This window comes from Plasmodium falciparum (genome assembly GCF_000002765.6).
Source record: "Plasmodium falciparum 3D7 genome assembly, chromosome: 9".
Classification (NCBI taxonomy): Eukaryota; Apicomplexa; class Aconoidasida; order Haemosporida; family Plasmodiidae; genus Plasmodium; species Plasmodium falciparum.
Window position 1 is genome coordinate 1,473,000 of NC_004330.2, and position 18,239 is coordinate 1,491,238.

An 18,239-nucleotide genomic window follows, 5' to 3' on the forward strand; every position below is an offset into this window, starting at 1 on the left:
ATATATATATATATATACGAAATACATGTAATTAAAAATACATTTGGTGTTTATTATTTATATGTTAATTCTTTAAACAAATTTTATATAATAATATATTTAATGAAGTAATATTATCATCTGTTAATGAAATATTTTAAAATATAATAATAATTATATATATACAATGTTATTATTTCATTTTTTATATATAGTTTCACTTTTATTGTTATTAATTTTTTATTTTTACAAAAACATAATATATTTTTCTCGATAAACATTAAAAAAAATAATAAAATAAAATAAATAAGTGTTAATGAGAAAGAAAATATATTTTTTAAATGTATCATCACATTTTAATAAGAAAAAATTCAACGAATTCATGGATTTTATTTCGAGGTTTTTGTTCCTTTGTGTATTATATGTGAAGAAAGCTCTTCGCGAAAAAGGAAAAAAAAAAAAAAATTCCTGTATTTATTTGCTTTTCTTCTTTTTTGTTAAAAAATTTGAGAAATATAAAAATAATATTCATTAAAATATATAATAAATGAAGTATTAGAAGTATCTATATATATATATATATATATATATATAATTTTTTTTTTTTTTTTAATTTTGTTTTTGAATTTTTTTTATAATTATTATAAATATTAAAATTTTTTTTGTGATAATTATATAATTTAATAGATTAATAATTAATAATTTTTTTAAATAAATTCAAATATATTTATAAAAATAATAATATTAATATTTGCAACTACGTAGATAAAGTAGAGAGAAAGGTATAACATACAAGAATTTTTAGAACAAAAAAAAAAAAAATTCAATTACTATTTGTTTAAATTTTTTTTTTTTTGTTTTATTATCATACAAAATATTTATTGTAAAATTGTTTTATATAATTGCAATGATACAAAGTTATATCTTGGAATATGTATTATATAAATATATGTTCTAATACGTTGTAATATATGTATTGTGCACCTTTAACCATTAATTCTCTACACACTTTTATTTTATTTAGAACAAAATACAAGTCGTTTGTAAGAATAGTTTTAGTGGTTATATAAATGTTTAAAAAAATAAAAAATTAATATTACAATTTATCTTATGATATAAAATTATATTTTATTAGAAATTACAATTCAAAATTATAAAAAATGTAAAAGGTTTTATTATATTATTTACTAAAAATTTTAATTAATTATTTTCCCCCCCTATTTAGTATTTTTTTTTAATTTTTTTTTTGTTTTAAATAAAAGGGAAATATATGGTTATAGAAAAAAAAAATTATTTTTATAATGGTAAGATAATTGTGTATTATATTGTAGAGCAATAATAATATTTTATATTAAACATATATAATTCTTTTAATAAAACACAATACATTTTTATATATTAATTATTAAGTTATAATATTAATCATGAAATAATATAAGTATCACTATAAATATGAAACTGCTCCACTACTGTAAAGTATTGTTATTTTCCGTTCCATTAAATATATTGGTAACATCAACATGAAATGTATGCATGAAATAATAATAAAAAATGTATGTATGTTTTTATTATTTATTAAATATACCATATACATATTTATTACAAATATATAAAATCATAAATTACAATTAAATATATAATATGTATATATGTTACATTCTTTATAGGTGCATAATAAAAATAAATCATACATCACACCACAAAATACACGAAATACTAGGTTATTATGCGAGTGTGAATTATATACATCCATTTATGATAATGACACCGAAATGAAAGCCGTGATGGGAAATTACAATCAACAAACCTCACAACGTTTTGAAGAATACAATAAACGTATGAACAAAAACAGACAAAAATGTAAAGATGAATGCGATAAAGAAATACAAAAAATTATTTTAAAAGACAAATTACAAAAAGAATTAATGCACAAATTTGCCACACTACACACAGATATACAAAGTGATGCTATTCCAACATGTGTTTGCGAAAAATCTTTAGCAGATAAAGTGGAAAAAACATGTTTGAGGTGTACACAAAATTTGGGAGGGATAGTTGCACCCTCTTCAGGAGTATTAGCAGGAATTGCTGAAGGTGCACTAATTGTGTGGAAACCTGCGGCAATTAAGGCTGCTAAGGCTGCTAAGGCTGCGGCCGCTAAAGCTGCGAGTGATGCTGCTACGCAAGCTGGTATTGAAGCTGTCAGACTTGAAATTAATAAATTGTCTGTCTATTTTAATGGAACAACAGGATTTGTTGATTTGACACCAATTGTTACTTCATCAACATATGATAATGGTCTTGTTCTAGTTGAATGTGCCAAAAAACTAATAGGTGATTTGTCTTCGAATGGAAGAGGGGGATATACTGGTTTTTATAATACGGCAATACACACGGAGAGTGGTGAATTGTACGTTGGGAATTTCGGAGGAATTGGTAAGGCTGCACATGATGCAAAGTTGGCATCCGAAACAACAGCACTTACAGAAGCAAAAGTGGGTGCAGTAGACACTACATATGGTGGTTTCCAGACTTATATAACTGCTTCTGTTATTGCAATAGTGGTCATAATTTTAATTATGGTGATAATATATTTAATTTTACGTTATAGAAGAAAAAAAAAAAATGAAGAAAAAACTCCAGTACATAAAATTATTAGAAGAATAAATATAATGTGTTTGGCATTCTTCATAGATATTTTTGTGTATGAAATATTATTAGTTTAATATGAAATGTTTTTTATTATTATTTTCAATTAACATTTATATTTTTTTATATTTATTAGGTTTTTATATATAATTTATTTTGTTACATCCTATTTATTTATTAGTTATAATGTTAGTTATTAATTTATTATTATCCTTTTTTTAAGACATTTTTACTTTAATAAATAATATATTTGTTAATTTATTTTAAATACTTCTTATAAGTATATATAATTACATTTAATTTTTAAGAATATAATATAACATATATTTATTAAATTGTTTATATCAGTTGTTATATAATAGAATATATAATGAAAAAAATATAATATATATTATATTATAACATATAATTATTTGTGAATATCCATGAAAATTTTCAAAATTCAATTTTAATAGTATTAATGTATCTATTAATTTATGAAATTCATCCATCGGTTATTTATTACACATATTGCTAAAAAGTTTTTTAAAAAAAAAAAAAAAAATATAAATATATATATACGTATAAGATTCATGCTATTGTAGCAATATTTTAATGTTTTCTATTTTCGTTGTTCTTTTTTTGTTCTTGCTTACTCATTTTGTTCTAGTTATTAATTTTTTTTTTGTTTTTGTTTTGTACTCATACGTACTATCATCATAATTATAGGAAACAATTTTATTTTTAGAAATATTAAGAATTTTTTTTTTATAGTTATAAATTATGTATAAATTAAAAATAAATAACTCGGTTTTTTTTTTTTTGGTAATATGTATAACATTGTGTTACTTATTTAATATATAATAATAATATAATTATTAAAATATATAGTAATTAATAATTTTGTTGCAACATGTAATAATACAATTAATGTATGATAAATTGTAATATACTATGATTATTTTAAGAAATATATATAATAATTATAAATAGAATGTATATGTATAAGATAAAACAATACGTAAAAAATACAATATATTGTGTAATAGTATATATAATTTCTCATTTCGTTAAGTGTTTTCTTTTTTTTTTTTTTTTAATTTTCTTTTCTAATAATAATAAATATTAAAAACATTTTTTTTGTGATAATTATATAATTAAATAATTTAATAATTAATATTTTTTTTTGAAATAAGTTCAAATATTTTTATAAAAATAATAATATTAACCTTTGCAACTACGTAGATAAATTAGAGAGAAAGCTATAACATGCAACAATTTTTTGAAAAAAAAAAAAATATATATAAAAAAAATACAATTACTATTAGTTTGAAAAATATTTATTTCTTTTATTATGATACAAAATGTTTATTCTATAATTGTTTTATAAAATTGAAATAATACCAATTTTATGTTGTAATATATATTCATATATGTTGTAATAAGTTCCTATATACTTATTGTATACCTTTAAAAATTAATTCTGTACACATTTTTATTATATTTACATCGAAAAACTATTTATTTGTAATTATAGTTTTATTTATTATATACATATATATTAAAATAAAATTAATATTATAATTTATCGTATGATATAAAATTAGGTTTTGTTAGAAAATAAGATGGGAATTTATAAAAAATATGGAAATATTTTACTATATTATTTATATTTTTTTTCCTATTTATTATTTTTTTATTTTTTTTTTTTGTTGTGAATAAATGGGAAAAATATGGTTGCAGTAAAAAAATATATTTTTATATAATGGGAAAATAATTGTGTATTATAGTAAACGTCTATAATAATATTGTGCATTAAAAATATGTAATTCTAATATAGAACAATAAAATATATTATTATATATGAATCTTTTTAGTTATAATTTTAATCATAAAATAATAGTAGTATCACAATAAATATGAAACTGAACTACACTAAAATATTATTATTTTTCTTTCCATTAAATATATTGTTAACATCACCATCAAATGTATGAATAAAAAAATGACAACAATAATATATATATATATGTAATGTTTTATTATTTATGTAAATATATCATGTGCATATTCATAACAAATATATATATAAATATATATATATATGATATATTTTTTATAGTCACATAATAATAATAATGAACCACAAACCACTCCACATCATACACAAACTAATAGATCATTATATGAAAGTGACACAGAATCGTCAATTTATGATAAGGATGAGGATATGGAATCAGTGAAGGAAAATTTCGAACGACAAACCTCACAACGTTTTGAAGAATACCAAGAACGTATGAAAGAAAAACAACAAAAACGTAAAGAACAACGTGACAAAAATATACAAAAAATTATTCATAAAGATAAAATGGAGAAAAACTTAGCAGAAAAAATAGAAAAAGGTTGTCTTATGTGTGGGTGTGGGCTAGGAAGTGTTGCAGGAAGTGTTGGATTATTTGGTGGGATTGCTATAAATATCTGGAAACCTACGGCACTTGATGCTGCTATTGAAGCAGCTATAGCTAAGAGTGCTGCTAAGATTACGGCTGTCGCTGAAGCTGCACGTATTCTGGCAGGTAAGGAAGCAGTTATTGCAGGATTAGAAAAATTGGGTGTATCAATACTAGATAATCAGTTATTGGTATCCTATTTTACTACAACACCTTATAATACTGCCTCAGTCATTACTACAGCTCTTTATAAACAACATTATAAGATATGTGTATATGATCCTTCAAGGAACCTGTTATCCTCTTTCGGTGACGTTAACCGTCATATTGGTATTTGCAATTCGGTGTGGAAACAAATTTCAGTTGTATCACAAAGAGGACAATATATTTCACATGAAGAAGTTATAAAAAGAACTGTAGAAACTATGGTGTCATACGCCGAAGTATCAGCTAAAGCCGCTGCTAAGACTGCTGAAGTCGCTGAAAAAGCAACAATTAAAGTAGCACAAGAGAAAGTTATGGAAGCTACAATTTACAATTGGTACACCACAATTGGTTACACCATCCTTGCCATATTAATTATAGTTTTAATTATGATAATAATTTATTTGATTTTACGTTATCGACGAAAAAAAAAAATGAAGAAAAAAGCCCAATACACAAAATTATTAAATGAATAAATATATGGTTTCATGATATTAAATTCAAAATAATGTTTTGTCAATTTTAGATTTTTCAATACATGGATATTATGATAATTAAATTTTTATAACTCTATATAATTTTTTTTTTATTTCCCTATAAATTTTTTTTTGTTTATACTTATGTTGTTATTAAATTATTTAATTTATTTTTACTTATTTATTTTTTTTTTTTTTTAGTGAAACGAATGTAAATTATATATTTATTTTTATAATATTTAATATGTTTAATCTAAATAATATTAACTACTTATGTGATTATAATTAATATATATAACACTATACATATGATTGTATATAATGAGACCACAAAATTAAAAAATATAACATAATATATAACACAATACAATCATGTTATATATGTGTACATATATATGATATAATATAATTTATGACACTAAAAATTAAATACAAAAAAAAAAAGAAAAACACATAAAAAAAACCCACATATATCTCCATATTACCGGAAATGATGTCGATTTCGGCTTTTCCTTTAAGTGTAGGAATTGCGTTTGCTGCATTGAGTTACTTTTTACTAAAGGTAAATGGATGTATTTATATATGTATGTGTTTGGAAATATGTATGTGTTTTATATATATTTATGTATTTAAAATTGAATAAGAAAAAAAAAAAAAATCTCATTAAATAAAAAATAAAAAAATATATTTAGAAAAAAAATTAAAAAAAAATTTATACAATGAGAATTAAATGGAAATTTAAATAAAAATAAAAAAATAAAAAAAAAATTTTATATGAAAAAAAAAAAAAAAAAAAATTTTATACGAAAAAAAAAAAAAAATTTTATACGAAAAAAAAAAAAAAATTTTATACGAAAAAAAAAAAAAAATTTTTATACAGTGAGAACTAAATTGAAATTAAAAAAAAAAGAAAAAGAAAAAAAAATTTATGTTTAAAAAAAAAAAAAAAAAAAAAAAACAAAAAAATTAACAGTAAGAAAAAGAAAAAATATATATATATAAAAAATTATTCTTATAATTTTTTTTTCCTAAATGTGTATACAAATAAAATAATAAAAAAAAAAAAAACAAAAAAAAAAAAAAAAAATTTGAAATATATCATACAAATTTCATATATATAAAAAATAACAAAAAAAAAAAAAAAAGAAAATATATAAATATAAATATAAACAAAAAAAGGAAAACATTTTACAGAAGAAAAAATATTTAATATACAAAATTTTTTTTTTTTTTTTTTTTTTGCCACTTAATATATATAAAAATATAATGATAACAAATCAATGCATACGTAATATAGAAACAAATAACACTTAAAAAAAAATTAAAAAGAACAATATAAATTATGAAATATATATGAAATTATATTAGCAAAAAATATCTACATATTATAAAATAAATATATATAAAAAAGTAATATTTACATATTATTCTAAAAAAACAATAATAACAACAATAAAAATTAAAAAGGAAGAAAATAACGAAAAAGTGTATTATTATATTAGAATAAAAAATATTCATTATTCGTTTTTCTTTTCTTTTTTTTTTTTTTTTTTTTTTCATGTATTTTTTTTGTTTTTATTAGTTCTTTTATGTATTCTATCTATTTGTTATATTACGTGTAATTATTATAATTCTTATAAGTTAAATATTTTTGTGAATTCATTGTATTAGTAGAATTTATAAAAAAAATAATAATAAAATAAATTATGAAATAAGTATAAATAAATAACATAATATATAATATGATATGTTTTTTAAGAAGATAATTGTGAATTGAAATAATATAATTATTGGTTTTAAATTAAATTATATAAATACAGATGTAATTATATTTTTAATAATATGTTTTTTATAATATTAATAATAATAGTAATCATAGTAATCATTATATAATATACGTTTTATTTGTTTTATTATATATTTCACTGAAAAATATCTGAGATATTTAATAAATATAAGTTACATAATGTTTTAAAAGATTAGATATAATGATATATATGAGTGAAGTATTTAATATAAATTAAAACTACATTATTCAATAAATAAAATATATTTAGAAAATAAATAAGATTATAGAAAAATAAATAATATATAAAAACTTAATACATATAAAAATTATTAATAATAATGAAAAATATGGTACATTCAAAGAAAAATACTACGTGTACCGTACATCCTACCAACATCGAAAAATACCAAATACATCACATCTATTCTTCTAATAATTTGATATATTGGAGTTTTTTCTTCATTTTTTTTTTTCGTCTATAACGTAAAATCTTATATATTATCACCATAATTAAAACTATGATTACTATTGCAACGATGGATGCTATTATGGGAGTATAGTAGGAAGTAGTTGCAGCTTCTACTTCGGCTATGTTTTTTGTTGTAAATTCTGTTGTTTTAGTGGCAGTCACGTTAGAAACTTCGGCTTTAGCAGCTTGTTCAGCTCCTGCAACAGCTTCTTCTACATTTTTTTTTATAATAGCTTTTACTGATTTTATATCCAAACTAACTAGATCTTTTTGATGAAACAATTTGCAAAAACGATCACTAAAGTTAAAATTACTGACAAGGTGACCATTAACAGGACGAGGTGTACATAACGTGATATAATGAGAATAAACTTTATCATAAATGAAAGACACATTCATATAATTTGTTACATCAATAATTGTTTCCAATTGTTTATTACCTACAAAGTATATACCCAATGTGCGTAATTGTTCAATAACAGCATTAGTACCCGCCAAATGTCCTGCTTTAATACCGGCCGCAGCACCCTCAGCTATAGCTTTGTCAATAGCGGCAGCCATGGCAGAATGTAGCCATCCTGCATACCCTGAACCACAGACCAACCCCCACCAGGGTGCAATCGCTGCCATGTTTTTACCACAATTAAGACAAAACTTTTCTGTTTTATCTGCCATCGACTTTTCGCAAACACATGTAGGTATATCATCGGTGTTTATTTTTGTCTCCAATGTGCTTAACTTTTCTGCCATTTGTTTTTCCATTTTATCTTTTAAAATAATTTTTTGTATTTCTTTATCGCATTGTTCTTTACATTCTTGGCGTGTAGTTTTCATCCTTTCGTCATATTCGTGAAACCTTTGTGTTGTTCGATCATGAAATTGTTGCATGACCCTTTTCATTTCAGGATCGTTGTCATAATTTTGTGGTGAAAATAATTCACATTCGCATAATAATCTGGTAGTTTGTATATGACGTGCTGTGATGGATGGTTTTTTGTGGGTATTTACCTATAAAAAATGGTGACATATATATGTAATGTTTATTTGTAGTTTATGATTTTATATATTTGTAATTAATATGTATATTTAAACTATATATATAAGTCATATAGATATAATAATTATATTTATGAATATTTTATTTATTTATCACATAATGTTACCAATATATTTAATTTTAGAGGAAACAATAATATATTAGTATAATGGATTTTCATTTTTTATTGTGATACGTATATTATTTTATGATAAAAACTATAACTAAAAAAATCACATAAAATATTTTATTTTGTGTTATAAATACATCAAATATGTTTAACATAAAACATTATTATAATACATTTAATAACATAATATACAATTATTTTCCCATTATATAAATATATAATTTTTTTTTTTTTTATAATGGAACCATATTTGCCTTTTTATTTAAAACCTTAAAAAAAAAAAAAAAAATTAAAAATATAATATATCAAAATATATTACATTTTTTATAATTTTGAATTTTAATTTTTAATAAAATTTAATTTTATATCATACGATAAATTACAATTAAAAAGGTTTTTTTAATATTTTTCAAAAATACGTTACGATTTAGTAAGAACTTCTATTTTTTTGTTGTAAAATATATACATATGTGTAAATTAATGGCTGTTGAACGTGTATACCACATATAATTTACAATTTGGAAAAACCTATTAGTGAAATTGATATTGCAACATGTATGTTAACTATATTGCTGTCATATAAAAATCATTGCATATCATAATATTTGTTATTAAACGTAAAAAAAACAATATATATTTTTTAATAATAATAATTAAACCAAATATATTTTAACAAAGTATTTATGTTCTTTTTTTTTTCTTTTGTTCTAAAATTTATTGTATGTTATACGTTTCTCTCTAATGTATCTAAAATTATATAAATATAAATATATATATATATTTTTAAAATTATATTACGTTAAAAAAAAAATATTTATATATAATATTAAAAATAAATTAAAGAAAAAAGAAATTATTAAGATTAATAAAATACTATTGTATAGTTTTATGTAGTGTTGTGCGTTATACAAATATATACTATTCATAATATAGAAATTATTGTAATATTTTGATAATATATGTATTATATTAAATATTAAAATTGTAGATATATTATTTTAGAATTTCTTGATATAATATTTGTAGGATTACTAGTTGTAATAATATACTTATATATATTTAAATAAAAAAAAAATTATGTTAATTATTATTATTATATATATATTGAAAAGAAATATACGACTTTACATAATAAATACGATAAACAAAAATATATTTTTCTATTATGTTCAATTACTAATATTATATATATATATAATCGTTTGCGTATTGTTTCTAAAATGGTAGCTATTTTCTATAATAATAATAGTATGTATAATTTAAAAAAATATAAATAAAAATATATATAAATATATAATGTAAACAATATATTATAAATAATGACAGAAAGAAAATATATTGGTTCATATGAGAAAAGAACTTTCTGTAATATTATATAAAGTAAACAACACATACTTACATTTTGTAAATGAATAATTTTGTTAACACATCGTAATTTCAATTTTATTTATAGATAGTATGGAATAATTATATATATATATTATTGAATATTAACATAATAATATATTACATTATAATTATATATAGTTCTATAACTATTATAAAGCAGTAAATATATATATATATATATATACTCTACGTCCTAATTTATATTTTTTGTTTTTATTATTATAATAATAAATATTAATCGCCTTAATATATACATATATACAATTTTTCGTGCAATTAATTTATATTTTTATCTTAATTTTACATATATATAATAATAATGGTAATGATAAATACTTAAGTATATAAAAATTGCATATTATACCAATGATAAATGGTGCCATATATTTAAGGTGAACTTATTTTAAAATATAATCATTTTATTTTTATCTTTTAATGTGTTCTCATAAATTATAGTTTATATATATCTATATTATTAAAAAAACAAAATAAGCATTCTAAAGAAACATAAATATCGAAATATCTGTCTATAACCTATCGAATATATATTTTACTAAAATATGAAAAATTTTATATAACAATTAAAAATAATTTATAATTGCATTGAAATCTTTTATATAGTAATGACAATCTAAACCTGTAGAGATGCATGCATTGTTAACATGGTGGTAGCACCGTTTATATTATACATGTTTATTTATATGATATAGTTAATTATTCATATATATATATCAATAAGGATCACAATAATAGTACCATAACATATTATAATAGGTTTATCGAATATATCTAAATGAAACTTTTTTTGCAAATTTTATATGACAATAGAACTGTCATAATAAAACGATAATAATTTTTATGATAATGATTATTATGATGATAGTAATTATATTACATTATAATCCATATTATAGAACTACCTATTAAGAATGCGTGAATTTTATAAAGCTTGAATGAATACAACACAAAGGTAGAGATATTATTAACAGTAAAAGGAATAAACGAATTATTATAAAACATTATTTGTTATATTTTTTCATGATGTTATCCTAATATGTTATTTATAGGGTAAAGAGATTATAAAAGACAAAAGTGCATATATACATATGTATATGCATATATAATAATAATATTGAATAGAATAAATTTAATATAAATTTATTTTTTTTAAATAACAATAGAAGTATTATATAAAATTAGCAAATGTAAAAATATTTAATTTATATATAATTATTTTACGAACAAAATATATATATTATGTTTCATTTATATAAATTTCAATAAACATGTTCTCATATAAATATAACTATAATATTTATATCAATAAAGAAAAACAAAAAATATATAAGTAATGTTTATTTTTATTTTTAATTATTTTATTATTATGCATATATATTATAAACATTAATAATAATAATAATAATAATAATAATAATAATATATAATAAATGTTAATATATTAACTAATTATATTATTATATGCTTTATCTGTATATATATAGTTCTCATACTGTATATGAAAATATAAATGTATATATATAAGTGATATATATAATTTTATTAGATAAGTATAAAATAGATAGATACATTTATATATATATTTTTAATAACAGCATAATTAAATATGTATGTTTGTCATCTTTATGAATTATTTATTTTTTTTTGTTTATATTATTATATTTGGATAAGTGATGACATAATATTTTTAGAAATATAATGAATCTTCAGTTCTATATTGTATTAATCTATATATGAATACATATTATAGATAGTATAGATAGATAAAAAAAACATTGTTCTATTTTCTCCATTGTCACAAGAATTAAGTAAAATAAATAATATACATATATATATAAATTTATGTTGTTGTGATACATAAAATTATAATAATAAAATATAATGATAGTATTAAAGATATAATTAAGATTTATATAAATGGTTTATAATTATTTTATTATAATAGTATATTTTCAATAATATTATAAATTTTATAATTAATATTAATATGCAATAATAATACGAGTAAATATTATTATGAATATTATGAAAAGAATAATAAATATTTCATAAAGGATTCTTTTTAATAATATAATAAGTTCATTTATTATTTTATAATAATATTGTGTTATTTATATCATGTTAATATTATATCACTATAATAATTTATATATATTTTTAAATAATATTATGATATTACAATATTAATATATATATATATATATATTTTAAGAATACTATATTTTTTAATAAAATATTCTTACCATAAATTATCATCAAATTATATATATATATATACACTACATAGTACTATTAAATAAAATATAGCATAAAAAAATTATATATATATAATGGCAAACATTTGGTATAGAAAAAAATATTCTATTTATTACATTTGTTGTAGATAAAAATTTCCATTGTTTTTTTTCGTGTTTTTAATATATATAGTTATATTCTTATATTCGGACAATGTAATAGTAATTACAATATTACTCATATACAAAATATATTATAGTTATAAAAATGGCACCGAAAAATGGAAGTAGAAATGGAAAATTACTTAGTTTAAGGGATGTTCTGGAAAATATTGGAAGCGGCATAAAAGATAAGAGAAAAAATCAGAGTAAATATACAGATAAATTGAAAGGGATATTAACAAAAGCAAAATTTGTTGATGGATTGAGTAGTAGATATGGTTATGTAAGGGATTCTGATGGAATTTCATGTAATCTTAGTCACAAATTCCATACTAATATAACAATTGAAGCTGCAAGGGATCCTTGTTATGGAAGGGAACAAAACCGTTTTGATGAAAATGTCGAATCGTATTGTAACAATGATAAAATAAGAGGTAGTGGGAAAATATTTGATGGAAGAGTATGTGTCCCACCTAGAAGGCAACATATATGTGATCATAATTTAGAATATTTAAATAACAATAATACTGATGACACTGATGATTTGTTGGGAAATGTGTTAGTTACAGCAAAATATGAAGGTCAATCTATTGTTAATAATCATCCACATAAAGAAACTTCTGATGTTTGTACTGCTCTTGCACGAAGTTTTGCTGATATAGGTGACATTGTAAGAGGAATAGATATGTTTAAACCTAATGACCAAGACGAAGTATGGAATGGTCTAAGGTCAGTTTTCAAGAAAATACATGATAATTTGTCATCTGAAGTAAAAAATGCTTATCCAGATGATGGATCTGGAAATTATTTTAAATTAAGGGAAGATTGGTGGACAGCGAACAGAGATCAAGTATGGAAAGCCATGACTTGTGTTGCACCAGAAAATGCTTATTTTAGAAAAACAGAAGCTGATGGAATAGGAATTTCAAGTTTAATTTTACCATATTCTAAATGTGGACGTGATACTGACCCCCCTGTTGTTGATTATATCCCTCAACGCTTAAGATGGATGAGTGAATGGTCTGAATATTTCTGTAATGTATTAAATAAAGAAATAGATGAAATGAATAATCAATGTAAAGATTGTGAAATGAGCCGAAGATGCAATGATGATAGCGAAGGGGGAAAATGTAAAAAATGCAAAGAACAATGTCAAATATTCAAGGAGCTCGTAAGTAAATGGAAAAACCAATTTGATAAACAATCAATGAAATATATGGAATTATATAATAAAGCAAGTACTAATATAACTAAACAGAACTCTAGTGCACCTGAACGTGGATATCGACGTAATCATAGACGTAGAGGTTACGATGATGATACAAATGTACAATTATTTTTGAAAAAAGTAATAGAAAATAATGAGTGTAAAGTTGAGTCCCTTGGAAAATATCTTGATAAAACAAGTCATTGTGGTAATTATAATTTTAATTATGATAATACTCCAGGTTCCAATAGATCTAACGCTTTTGAAATAACTCCAGAAAAGTTTAAAAAGGCTTGCAAATGTAAAATACCTAATCCATTAGAAAAATGTCCTAATGAAGAAAACAAAAATGTATGCACAAGATTCGATAAGGTTTATTCATGTACATCACTTTCTTTTAAAAATGACTTGAGCGAATGGAATAATTCAGGAGTAAAAAATAAAGAAAATGACAATAATGGTGTGTTAGTTCCTCCTAGAAGACGAAATTTATGCATAAATTTGTTTTCAAAAAAAGATTATAAAATGAAAGATGAAAACGATTTCAAAGAGGATCTACTTAATGCTGCTTTTAGTCAAGGAAAATTGTTAGGAAAGAAATATAGTAACTACAGTAATGAAGCATATGAGGCTATGAAGTTCAGTTATGCTGATTACAGTGATATCGTGAAAGGTACCGACATGATGAATGATTTAAAAAAATTAAATAAAGAACTAAATACACTTCTTAAAGAAACTGAAAAAGGAGATATATCTGTGGATCGTAAAACATGGTGGGATGATAATAAAAATGTTGTATGGAATGCTATGTTATGTGGCTATAAAACCGAAAATGAAAATCAACAATTGAATTCATCGTGGTGTAATGTACCTGATGATGATTATATTGATCAATTTTTGAGATGGTTAACTGAATGGGCCCAACAATATTGTAAAGAAAAATTAATTAAAGCACATATAATAAATACAAAATGTAAAGATATCGTTGAAGGGAGAAAACATAAAAGTATGGTTGATATAACAGATGTAGAATGTAAACGATTATTTATTGATTATGAAGAATGGTTTCGTTACCGATATAATCAATGGAAGGGATTATCTGAAAAATACATTAAGATTAAGAAGAGCAAAAATTCTGGAGTGAATATACCCTCTGAGGAATGTGCTGCATCATACGTAACAAAACATTGCAATGGATGTATTTGTAATTTGAGAGATATGGAGGATATACATAAAAACATTAATAACCAAAATGAATTAATGAAGGAAATGATTAATATAATTAAATTTGATACTGATCAATATAGAACTCAATTACAAAATATATCAAATTCTATGGAAATAAATCCAAAAAGTGTAAAAACAGCAGTAGATACTACGAAAGATATAGTTTCATATGGATTGGCCGGTACTATGGGAGTTGCAGCAATTGGATTACAAGCAGGAGATTTTCTTGGAAAAAAAATTCAAGATTTGTACAATGAATTTATGAAACCTGTTGAAAAAAAATTAGATACATCATCTAAAAATCTTAATATCTACGAAGACCCCAACATTATGGTTCCTGCTGGTATTGGTGTCGCCTTAACTCTAGGATTGTTATTATTTAAGGTAATTATATAAAGATATACATATATGTAAATTAATTAAAAGGAAATGAAATGAAATTATTCACAATATAAATATAAAAAAAAGAAATATATATATATATATATATATATATATATTAATATTTTACACAATATATACGTATAAATACGCAAATATATATTCTTTTATAGATGAGAAGAAAAGCAAAACGTCAAGTAGATATGATACGGATATTACAAATGTCACAAAACGAATATGGAATTCCGACAACCAAATCACCAAACAAATATGTTCCATATGGGAGTCAACGATATAAAGGCAAAACATACTTATATGTTGAAGGAGATACAGACGAAGAGAAATATATGTTTATGTCTGATACTACTGATATAACCTCTTCCGAAAGTGAATATGAAGAAATGGATATCAATGATATATATGTTCCTGGTAGTCCAAAATACAAAACGTTGATAGAAGTTGTTCTGGAGCCATCAAAAAGAGATACACAAAATGATATACCTAGTGATAATACACCTAGTTATAAACTTACAGATGAGGAATGGAATCAATTGAAAGATGATTTTATATCACAATATTTACCAAATACAGAACCAAATAATAATTATAGAAGTGGAAATAGTCCAACAAATACCAATAATACTACCACGTCACATGATAATATGGGAGAAAAACCTTTTATTATGTCCATTCATGATAGAAATTTATATACTGGAGAAGAAATTAGTTATAATATTAATATGAGTACTAATACTATGGATGATCCAAAATATGTATCAAATAATGTATATTCTGGTATTGACCTAATTAATGATTCATTAAATAGTGGTAATCAACCTATTGATATATATGATGAAGTGCTAAAAAGAAAAGAAAATGAATTATTTGGAACAAATCATGTGAAACAAACGAGTATACATAGTGTTGCAAAAAATACATATAGTGACGACGCTATAACAAATAAAATAAATTTGTTCCATAAATGGTTAGATAGACATAGAGATATGTGTGAAAAGTGGGAAAATCATCATGAACGTTTAGCTAAATTAAAAGAAAAATGGGAAAATGATAATGATGGAGGTAATGTACCTAGTGGTAATCATGTGTTGAATACGGATGTTTCGATCGAAATAGATATGGATAATCCTAAACCTATAAATCAATTTAGTAATATGGATATAAACGTGGATACACCTACTATGGATAATATGGAAGATGATATATATTATGATGTAAATGATAATGATGATGATAATGATCAACCATCTGTGTATGATATACCTATGGATCATAATAAAGTAGATGTAGATGTACCTAAGAAAGTACATATTGAAATGAAAATCCTTAATAATACATCTAATGGATCGTTGGAACAACAATTTCCTATATCGGATGTATGGAATATATAAAAAAAAAAAATATATTATTTTACTTGTTTATTTTTTTTTTTTTTTTTTTTGTTATATTTTATTTGTATATTCATTTGTATAATATAAATATATATATTCATAGTATATATATATTTTTATTTTGATATATTTGTATAATAATATTTGTATATATATATATATAATTTGTTTTTTTGGCTTTTATATAATATTTGTAAATATATATATATATATATATATAATTTGTTTTTTTGTTTTTGTATAATATTTCTAAATATATTCGATTCATAATTTTTTGAGTAATATTTTTATTTTTTTTTCATTTTATTTTTGATTTTTTTTTTAAATGTCATTGTTCATAATTTTAATATATAATTTTTATTTTGTTTGTATAATATATATAAATTTGTTTTATTTTGTTTCTATTTGACACATGTGATTATTTGTATATATAAATTTGTTTTATTTGTATAATATATATATATGTTTTATTTTGTGTTTATTTGACACATTTGATTATTTGTATATATATTTTGTTCGAATTTATTTTAATTATTTGTTTTTGGATATTTGTATATATAAATTTGTTTCATTTGTATTATATATATATGATTAAAAAAAAAAAATAAAATAAAAACATAGAAACATATACCATACCATATAAATTATATTCATAGTAGTATATTATATGGTTCCATATTAAAATAAACTAATATAATACACTAAAATATTTCTTATTATATATATATATATATATATATTTAATATAGTAACAACAAAAATGTTTTCAACACCATATACGGATATATCAACACATTATAATATAATAATAATGAATTAATCTAATCTTACAATAAGTATTATTATAAAATAGTAACAATATAATATATCATATATAATAATTGTATTGGAATAACAATATTTATATGATATCCTTTTTTTTTTTTTTTTTTTTGTATTCATACGTACTATCATCATCAATATAGGAAATAAATTCTTTTTAAGAAATATGAAGAATTTTTTTTTTAACGCTTCTAATTACGTATAAAATAAAAATAAATGATTCCTTGTT

At 20.9% G+C, this 18,239-nt stretch overlaps 4 protein-coding genes across 4 annotated transcripts; 3 read left to right on the forward strand and 1 right to left on the reverse strand.

The window, feature by feature from the left end:
• Window positions 1-1,431: 1,431 nt before the first annotated feature.
• Window positions 1,432-2,705, forward strand: PF3D7_0937300 (rifin; the record flags this gene model as incomplete). Its single annotated transcript, XM_001352201.1, has 2 exons — window positions 1,432-1,488; window positions 1,647-2,705. The coding sequence occupies 2 exons, from the start codon at window positions 1,432-1,434 to the stop codon at window positions 2,703-2,705; spliced, it is 1,116 nt and encodes a 371-aa protein (XP_001352237.1).
• Window positions 2,706-4,526: 1,821 nt separating this feature from the next.
• On the forward strand, window positions 4,527-5,737 carry PF3D7_0937400 (rifin; the record flags this gene model as incomplete). The annotated part of the gene is made up of 2 exons (XM_001352202.1): window positions 4,527-4,598; window positions 4,730-5,737. The coding sequence occupies 2 exons, from the start codon at window positions 4,527-4,529 to the stop codon at window positions 5,735-5,737; spliced, it is 1,080 nt and encodes a 359-aa protein (XP_001352238.1).
• Window positions 5,738-7,947: 2,210 nt separating this feature from the next.
• On the reverse strand, window positions 7,948-9,212 carry PF3D7_0937500 (rifin; the record flags this gene model as incomplete). The annotated part of the gene is made up of 2 exons (XM_001352203.1): window positions 7,948-9,003; window positions 9,159-9,212. The coding sequence occupies 2 exons, from the start codon at window positions 9,210-9,212 to the stop codon at window positions 7,948-7,950; spliced, it is 1,110 nt and encodes a 369-aa protein (XP_001352239.1).
• A 3,858-nt stretch (window positions 9,213-13,070) lies between these two features.
• PF3D7_0937600 (erythrocyte membrane protein 1, PfEMP1) lies at window positions 13,071-17,188 on the forward strand (the record flags this gene model as incomplete). The annotated part of the gene is made up of 2 exons (XM_001352204.1): window positions 13,071-15,782; window positions 15,953-17,188. 2 exons carry the CDS (start codon window positions 13,071-13,073, stop codon window positions 17,186-17,188), a joined length of 3,948 nt encoding a protein of 1,315 aa, XP_001352240.1.
• Between the last annotated feature and the right edge of the window lie 1,051 nt (window positions 17,189-18,239).